The sequence below is a fragment of the Pezoporus wallicus genome, unplaced genomic scaffold, assembly GCF_028554395.1.
Source record: "Pezoporus wallicus isolate ANWC-B61680 ecotype Strahan unplaced genomic scaffold, APGP_CSIRO_Pwel_v1 contig_11133, whole genome shotgun sequence".
NCBI lineage: Eukaryota > Metazoa > Chordata > Aves > Psittaciformes > Psittacidae > Pezoporus > Pezoporus wallicus.
The window spans coordinates 2,358,737-2,367,645 of record NW_026636583.1 but is presented as its reverse complement, the minus strand read 5'-3'; the positions used below and the strand labels follow the sequence as shown (position 1 = coordinate 2,367,645).

The following is an 8,909-nucleotide window of genomic DNA, read 5'->3' as shown; positions in this document are numbered from 1 at the left end:
AGCGGCACCGGCGGCATCAGCGGCACCAGCGGCATCATCGGCACCAGCGGTGCCAGTGGCACCAGCAGCATCAGCGGCATCAGCGGTACCAGCGGCACCAGCGGCACCAGCGGCACCAGCGGTACCAGCGGTACCAGTGGCACCAGCAGCATCAGCGGCATCAGTGGTACCAGCGGCACCGGCGGCATCAGCGGTACCAGCCCCTTCCCCGCTCCTCCGGGGCCGGTCCCCGCTCACTTCCCGATGCTCTGCAGCAGGAGCTTGTTGCTGAGCGCCTTCTGCGCCAGCCTCTCCTCTCGGGACATGGCCAGGAACTGGCGCAGGAGGTGGAAGGTGAGGTCCAGCGAGCTGGGTTTGCTGTCCCGCCTCCGGCCACCCTGCTGCGGGGCCCGCGGGGCTCGGGGCTTCGCGCTGGGCTCGCCCCCCCGCCGCTGGCACAGTCTATGGGGCAGCGGGGACGCGGTGGGGCGCGGGGGTCCGGGCCATGGCTCCCAGGTGGGTTGGGGGGCCGGGCCCCACGGCCGCTGCAGGGGGGAGCAGGTCTCCGAGGGCAGGAAGAGCAGGACGAGGACGGAGGCGGCTGAGAGCATCCTGACCCGCATCGCTGCCGCTCTGGGGCCGGACGCCTGTAAGAGCCCCCCTAACCCGGACCCCCACATCCCCCCCACGGCTGCGGTCAGGGGGCAGCCGGGAGGCTTCACGCCGTGGGGGGGGGGAACACCTCACCCTAGGGATGAGACCCCTGGGATGGGATCCCCACCCCTATATAGGGACCCCCTTTTGGACAGGACCCCCCCCTCCCCGCGGATGGGACCCCCTTGCTCCTGGGGTTGTTTTCCCTCCCCGCCCGGGGACGGGACCCCCATGGAACCCTGGACCCCCGGGATTTGGGACCCAAGACCCCTGTGAATGGGAATCCCCAACCCCCGGGGACATGGGACCCTTCTCATCTCCCCGGGACTGGACCCTCGGTGCTGTCCCCCGCTGGGGCAATGGGAGGCAATGAGGGGCAATGGGGGCAATGAAGGACAACGGGGTGCAATAAGGGCAATGGGGTGCAATGGGGGCAATGGGGCAATGGGGTGCAATAGGGGCAATGGGGGGAAATAGGGTGCAATGAGGGGCAATGGGGTGCAATGGGGTGCAATGGGGTGCAGTGGGATGCAATGGGGGCAATGGGGGCAATGGGGACAATGGGGACAATGTGGGGCAATGGGGGCAATGGGGGCAATGGGGACAATGGGCACAATGGGGTGCAATGGGGACAGTGGGGGCAATGGGGACAACGGGGGCAATGGGGTGCAATGGGGTGCAATAGGGGCAATGGGGACAATGGGGGGCAATGGGGACAACGGGGGCAATGGGGGCAATGGGGTGCAACGGGGGCAATGGGGACAATGGGGGGCAATGGGGACAACGGGGGCAATGGGGACAACGGGGGCAATGGGGGCAATGGGGTGCAACGGGGGCAATGGGGACAATGGGGGGCAATGGGGTGCAATGGGGACAATGGGGTGCAATGGGGGCAATGGGGACAATGGGGTGCAATGGGGTGCAATGGGGACAATGGGGTGCAATGGGGGCAATGGGGGCAATGGAGGCAATGGGGGCAATGGGGGCAATGGGGGCAATGGAGGCAATGGGGACAATGGGGGCAATGGGGGCAATGGGGGCAATGGGGGCAATGGGGGGTGCTCACCGCTGCCGCCGCTCCCCCCGGCTCCGCTCCGCTCCTCGCCGCCCGCCCGGCACCGCGCTATATAGGGGCGGCGGCGGGACCCACGTGACCGCGCTATAGCCGGACCCCCCCCTCCATCGGTGGGGCGGCGGCCGCTGTCCGCGGTGCTGAACGGGCGGGGGGACCCGGGAGCGGCGGCGACACTTGGGGGGTACATGGGGGGCACGTGGAGGTACATGGGGCTATGGGTATAGGTATGGGTCTATGGGGATATGTATGGGTATATGGAGGTACATGGGTCTGTGAGTATAGGTATGGGTCTATGGGGATATGTATGGGTATATGGAGGTACATGGGGCTATGGGTATAGGTATGGGTCTATGGGGATATATATGGGTATATGGAGGTACATGGGTCTGTGAGTATAGGTATGGGTCTATGGGGATATGTATGGGTATATGGAGGTACATGGGGCTATGGGTATAGGTATGGGTCTATGGGGATATGTATGGGTATATGGAGGTACATGGGTCTGTGAGTATAGGTATGGGTCTATGGGGATATATATGGGTATATGGAGGTACATGGGTCTGTGGGTATATATATATGGGTCTATGGGTATATGGGTATTTACATGGTTATGGGTATATGGAGGTACATGGGTCTATGGGTATATATATGGGTCTATGGGTCTATGGGTATGTATATGGGTATATATATGGGTATATGGAGGTACCTGTGTCTATCGGTATATATATGGGTATATGGGTATGTATATGGGTATATATATGAGTATATGGAGGTAACTGCATCTATCGGTATATATATGGGTATGTATATGGGTATATATATGGGTATATGGAGGTACCTGAGTCTATGGATATATATATGGGTCTATGGGTATATATACGGGTCTATGGAGGTAACTGCGTCTATCGCTATATATATGGGTCTATAGGTATATATATATGGGTATATGGAGGTACCTGGGTCTGTGGGTATATATATGGGTCTGTGGGTATATATATGGATATATGGAGTACCGGGGTCTGTGGGTATATATATGGGTCTGTGGGTATATATATGGATATATGGAGTACCGGGGTCTGTGGGTATATATATGGGTCTGTGGGTATATATATGGATATATGGAGTACCTGGGTCTGTGGGTATATATATGGGTCTATGGGTATATATATGGATATATGGAGTACCGGGGTCTGTGGGTATATATATGGGTCTGTGGGTATATATATGGGTCTATGGGTATATATATGGATATATGGAGTACCGGGGTCTGTGGGTATATATATGGGTCTGTGGGTATATATATGGATATATGGAGTACCGGGGTCTGTGGGTATATATATGGGTCTATGGGTATATATATGGATATATGGAGTACCGGGGTCTGTGGGTATATATATGGGTCTATGGGTATATATATGGGTCTATGGGTATATATATGGGTACATGGAGGTACATGGGGGAGCGTGGGGGGACACGGGGCATTGTGGGGTCAAAGGGGGAGAGTCTGGGGGAGCCCAGGAAGGAACGGGGAGGGGAGGGTGTGGGGGGGGCACGTGGGGGTTCATGGGGGTAAGAGTTGGGGGGGGGGGGCACAGGGATCGTGGGAATGAGCCTGGGGGAATATGGGGGTTCATGGGCAGGTGAGGCTAAGGGTACATGGGGGCAAGGGGTGAGTGCTTGGGGGTGGTGGGGGGGTCTATGGGGTGTGGGGGGCACACACGGTTTGAGGGGGCCTCCTGTGTGTGTCAGAGGGGTGTGGGGGGGGTGGGAGTTAGGGGGTAACCAGGGGTGCATGTGCATGGGTGTGCATATGTACACGTATGTGCACGTGTGTACATGTGTGAGCATGTGTGTGAATATATGTACATGTGTGTGCATGCGTGTACCTGTGTGCACGTGTGTACATGTGTGAGCATGTGTGAGCATGTGTGTACGTATATGTACACGTGTGTGCATACGTGTACCTGTGTGTGCATACGTGTACCTGTGTGTACATGTGTGTGCATGTGTGTACCTGTGTGCACGTGTGTGTACATGTGTGAGCATGTGTGTACATATATGTACATGTGTGAGCATGTGTGTGAATATATGTACATGTGTGTGCATACGTGTACATGTGTGTGCATGCGTGTACCTGTGTGCACGTGTGTACATGTGTGAGCATGTGTGTACGTATATGTACACATGTGTGCATACGTGTACCTGTGTGTGCATACGTGTACCTGTGTGTACATGTGTGTGCATACGTGTACCTGTGTGTACCTGTGTGTACATGTGTGTGCATGTGTGTACCTGTGTGCACGTGTGTGTACATGTGTGAGCATGTGTGTACGTATATGTACACATGTGTGCATACGTGTACCTGTGTGTACCTGTGTGTGCATACGTGTACCTGTGTGTACCTGTGTGTACATGTGTGAGCATGTGTGTACATATATGTACATGTGTGTGCATACGTGTACCTGTGTGTACATGTGTGTGCATGTGTGTACATGTGTGTGCAGGACAGACCCTCTGTGTATGACAGGGGTGCAGCAGGACCAGCGCCCGAGCCCCCTGCTCCCATGGGATGTATTCCCGTGTGCTCTGACACGGATCCCCCCTCGTTGCTCTGGATCCCCCCATGGAGCATCACCATCCGGGATGCACACACGTGCACGGGGTCACCCCTGAGCTCTTCAGGGGGAGGTTTCCCCCAGGGATGCCAAATCCCATTGGGATTTGGGTCAAAGGCACCCCAAGCCCCAAACGAGCCGCGTTAAATCGAACCCGCGTGGATGGCAAAGAGCATCCACAGCCTGCTCCGGGTCAGGAGCCACCCCCAAAGCACCTCCTGCTTCCTGGAGGGACACTGACTAGGGCTGAGGGGTTTGGGGACCCCTCAGTGCAGCAGCCAAGGGGGGGGGGGATCATCAGCCTCCCCCTTTGTGCCCGCCGCGTTCTGTGGGTTCTTTTCTTCACTGAAGCATCGAGAACGCTGCAGTTTCCTGTCCCCACCTGCGGCCGCGCTCAGCCTGGAGACGAGAAGGTTCCTTAAGGGGGGACCTGAGAGCAGCCCCAGTACTAAAGGGGCTGCAGGGAACCTGGAGAGGGGCTTTGGGATATAAAGGATGTAGGGACAGGCCAAGGGGAATGGCCTGAACCTGCCAGAGGGGAGACTGAGCTGAGCTCTGAGGCAGAAGCTCTTCCCTGTGAGGGTGCAGAAGGAGCACTGAGGACCAGAGCCTGCAGCGGGGAGGGGGCTGATGCCCAGAGCATCACTCATGGGGCTTTGGGTACCAAAGGAACAGCCCGGTCCCTCTGGGCAGGGAGAGCTGCTCCGGCACCGACACCCTCGTGGCTGGGAGAGGACATGGGGAGACGCAGCTCGGTTCATCCCTCACCCCCACGGCCAGCACTGGGGCTGGCGATGCTCTAAGCCCATTTTCCATTCAGTCCGTATGCTTTAGGATTAGGCATTTAATCGTAGGGAAGACGCGGAATCCCACAAGTGGGACTTGTGCTCCTGCTTGCTTTGGGAGCTCAACTGGAAGATGTTAAAGGCACGCGTTCCTTTCTCTGCTCCCTTCGTACGTTACTGACACGCTATGAAGGGCCCCGCCGCTGCCTGGGGACTCATTAACGTCCCTCTTTGGGATGTCACCGTCCCTTGGGAGCGATGCCTTAATGATGCTTTAGGGATGCCAAAGTCCCGCCTTGGCTTTGGAGCTGCTGCGGGGCAGAGAGGTTCCCAATTAGGAGCTTTGAGCACCCGGAGCTTCGCCGACCGTGGCGGCTTCCAGGCTTCCAGCAGCTTCTCCAAAGGAATTGGGTGGGATTTGCCACCCACTTTGCTCCTTGGCACCCGCCCCGCTCCTCCCTCAGCATCCCAAACCAGGGTTCACACGTGTATAACCCCCCCTGCTCCCCTCCATCCATCCCATGTGTGTCAGGAACGGGTTAGGGTTAGGGTTAGGGTTAGGGTTAGGGTTAGGGTTAGGGTTAGGGTTAGGGCTCCGGCGCTGCCCATCCCGCTCTGGAGAAGGCATCTCATGGGCTGACGGACCTGAGATTGAGTCTCGTGTTTCACCATTCTCAGGTTAGACAGTCCTCGAGGTGCCCCTCACTTGGGCAGTGCCGGATCCCACATCCCCTGCCCCACATCATCCCCTGCCCCACACCATGTGCTCCCCCAGACCCCCCAGTCTCTGTGGCCTTTGGATGGGAAAGCAGAGAAGCAGCCCCTTGTTTCTTCTGCTCCAGCTCTTCTCCATCCCTGGGCTCGGCATGGAGCAGCCCCTTCCCATAGGGATGCTGGTGTGAGGCTGTTCTCCCCTTCGGGACACCTCAGTGCATGGATCCGAGGCTGTCGCAGTGCAAAAGGGGGGGTTCTGTCATGGCTGAACCCCTGCTTTCCCCTTCGCTCTCATTCCCACCACCCACAGCAGCTCCCGGGGCTGTTCCTGGGCTCAGCATCCCAAGGAACGTGCTGCGGGAGGGGAGCAGGAGAAGGGCCCGTGCAGCCACGTGGCAGCTCAATGGCCGTGCCCATGGGTTCAACAGCCCATGGGGTGCGGGATGCTCTGCTCTGTGTTACCCGGTACCCGTTTTCCAATGGATCCTAGCATCCGCAGCCATCCAGTCCCGGAGGAAAACTTTGCCTTTGCTTTAATGGGTGCAGAAAGGAAGGTCAGCCCAGGAGCGTGGGGCATTCAAAACCCTGGCCCTGCTTCCCTCCGGTGTGCATTTATCTCCCTATTAAAAGCAGGGATGCCCGGGAGTGCTCCAGCCTCTTGGATGGGAGCTGTTTGGGAATGGGAAGGTATCGGCTGCACTTCATGGGTGATGGGAGAGGAGCACGTGGAGCAGCCGGGTCCGGTGGCACAGAGCCCTGCATCCGGCTGCGTGGGGCAGAGCCCAGCTCCGTGGGCATGGAGGGGCTGAGATCCCAGTGCCGCTGCTAAACTGGGACATGGGGGTCAGGCTGGGAGCAGAGCCACGCGTGGGGCTGCAGGGGGCTCAGTCTGCACTCAGACTGAGTGGAAGCATCACTGATGGGGAGCCTGCCTGCCCCATAGGACCACCCCCCCCCAGCACCTCCCGGTCCTCAGGCTGCCCTCACGTCTGATGCTCTTCCCTTGCTGCCATTCCTTGGACCATTGCTCCAGGCAGGGAAGAGCAGATCCCCCTCCCCTCATTGCGAGCAGCAGAGCCTGCGGGGGCTGCCTTGAATTTGGGGATGAGGAACAACAGGAATCTTCTGCCTGTGTCTGCAGGTGCAAGGCGGGTACAGCCCCCGCTTTGGCTGCTTCCCGCTATGGGACGCTGAAAGCGGCTTCCCTGGGGAAGGGGATGCGGGGCTGCCGTTTCTGGGAGCCTGATTTGCCCTAAGTGCGGAAAAATGAAGGCTGAAAGCTCCTCAACCGAAACGAGCGCCCTCGGAGGATGCTCCGAGCTCGGCGTTGACAAGCTCCGTGCAAGCGGGGCTTCGGAAGCTGTCAGCGAGAGGCACGGAGGAAGCCGTGATCCATTTTCAGCCCCTGCCCGGGTTTCTGGCTTTGTTTTTGGATCCTGACGCATTCCCACGTGTGGTGCCGCATGGAGCGGGCTGGAGGCACCTGCAGGCATCCCGAGGCTGTTGCAAGGGGGTCGCTCGGGAGCGAAGGAAGAGGAACCAGGCAGGCACGAAGGGGATGCAGAGCAGCCGCGAAGCTTTAGCTTCTCTAATAGCTCTCCTGGAAACTCGGGCTCTTGCGGGTGTTTGAGCTTTGTGTGGGCTTGCAGAGGCAGAAGGAAGAGGAAAAGCCAAACAGAGCGAGTTTCCAGCGTTAAGGTTTAGTAACGATGGAGCAGATCAATGGGGCAGCAGCGGGTTCCTCCTGACCCCCCCCCGTTAGAATGGATTGGAAAGGGACCCTCAAGGCTCATCCAGTCCAAGCCCATGCAATGAACAGGGACATCTTCAACCCAGAGCCAGGGCTGGGGCAGCCACCGCCTCTCAGTGCGGTACCAGCGCTAAGGGGTCTTTGCAGCTTCCCTCGGAGCCGACACCAGAAATCAAAGCCACCCTGAGGGCAGGATCTGTGCGCATGGATTTGATGGGAAGGAAAGCACCCCGGCTCCTTCCCATGGGGGTTTAGGAGCAGTTAAGTCAAGGGCTGGTGCACTTTCGGGTCCTTGCTGCCGGCGCTGCCCACCTCACCCAGTGCAAAGTAACCTCAGAGAAGAGAGGGGCTTCCAAGAGCTTTTTAGCTGGGAATTGAGGACTGGAAGGAGCATTCCTAACGCAGCACGGAGCCAAGCAGGGATGCGGCGAGGAAGCCACAGAACCATTGGGAACCACATCAGGGCGATAAGGATGCTGCAGGGCAGCCCCTGCCTTACCTGCGAGCACGCGGTCCAGGCGGGGAGGTAGATCCCAGCTCCTCGTCCCCTCGTGTCCCCTCTCCTGCGCCCTGCCACCCTCCCCCGGTGTCTGTTACAGCCCTGCCCCACGGCTGCAGCGCTGCCGCGCTCTGCGGGCTTCCTGTTTGTGCAGCGGGCGCTGGGGTGAACTTTCCATTACACACTGGACGGGCAGAGGGGAGGGAAGCAGCAAAACCCCCAAAGCCACCGAGCCCCAGCCCGGGGCTGCGCTCCGGGGGCTCTTTTCACTCCATTGCAAGGGAGAAAGCGCTGGGGGTGCTGCTGGGGAGGTGAGGAGGGATGCGCTGGATGCGGGAGGTGCAGAGCATCCTCCGGTGCTTGGGTCCAGCCTGGGCGTGAAGCTGCCCTGGGTGCCTTCTCCCTGCTCCTTAGGGGATGGGGAGGTCCCGTCCCTCATTTCCACCCTACCCATCAAACTCAGGGTGTTTCCTAAGCGCTGCTTCTCTGAATGGAACCAGAGCGTGAGGCAATGCTCCATCCTGCCCTGCGGTGTGTGTCTGCTCCCTTGCCACCATAAAGCCACTCCAGCTCAGCCAGCAGACCCTCCAAGGAGGCCAAACAGAGTGGAGAGCAGCTCCTGTGGCTTTAAGAGAGCAGATCTGGAGGGGATGGATGCATTTGGATCTTTCCTTTCTCCTTACCATGCCCAAAGAGCTGTTTTGGCTGTAGAGCAAAGGAGAGCAAAGGACAAGGTGGAAAACTGCCTGCCATGAAAACACGGATGCTACCAAAGGGCCTCACTCTGCTCTGTGCTGATCCCTGCTATTTAGAGGGTGTAAAACGCCCCCGGTGCCGC

General features: G+C 58.6%; 1 protein-coding gene across 1 annotated transcript; it reads right to left on the bottom strand.

Annotated features, from left to right (window-relative positions):
• Positions 1-219: 219 nt before the first annotated feature.
• LOC130594723 (corticoliberin-like) lies at positions 220-1,749 on the bottom strand. Its single transcript, XM_057400811.1, has 2 exons — positions 1,700-1,749; positions 220-626 (listed from the first exon to the last, which is right to left on the bottom strand). Exon 2 carries the CDS (start codon positions 600-602, stop codon positions 234-236), a length of 369 nt encoding a protein of 122 aa, XP_057256794.1. The 5' UTR covers positions 603-626; positions 1,700-1,749; the 3' UTR covers positions 220-233.
• Positions 1,750-8,909: the final 7,160 nt, after the last annotated feature.

What these genes read in the sequence shown, in the direction of transcription:
- LOC130594723 (XM_057400811.1), bottom strand. Translation starts at nt 602, where the DNA reads ATGCGGGTCAGGATGCTCTCAGCCGCCTCCGTCCTCGTCCTGCTCTTC.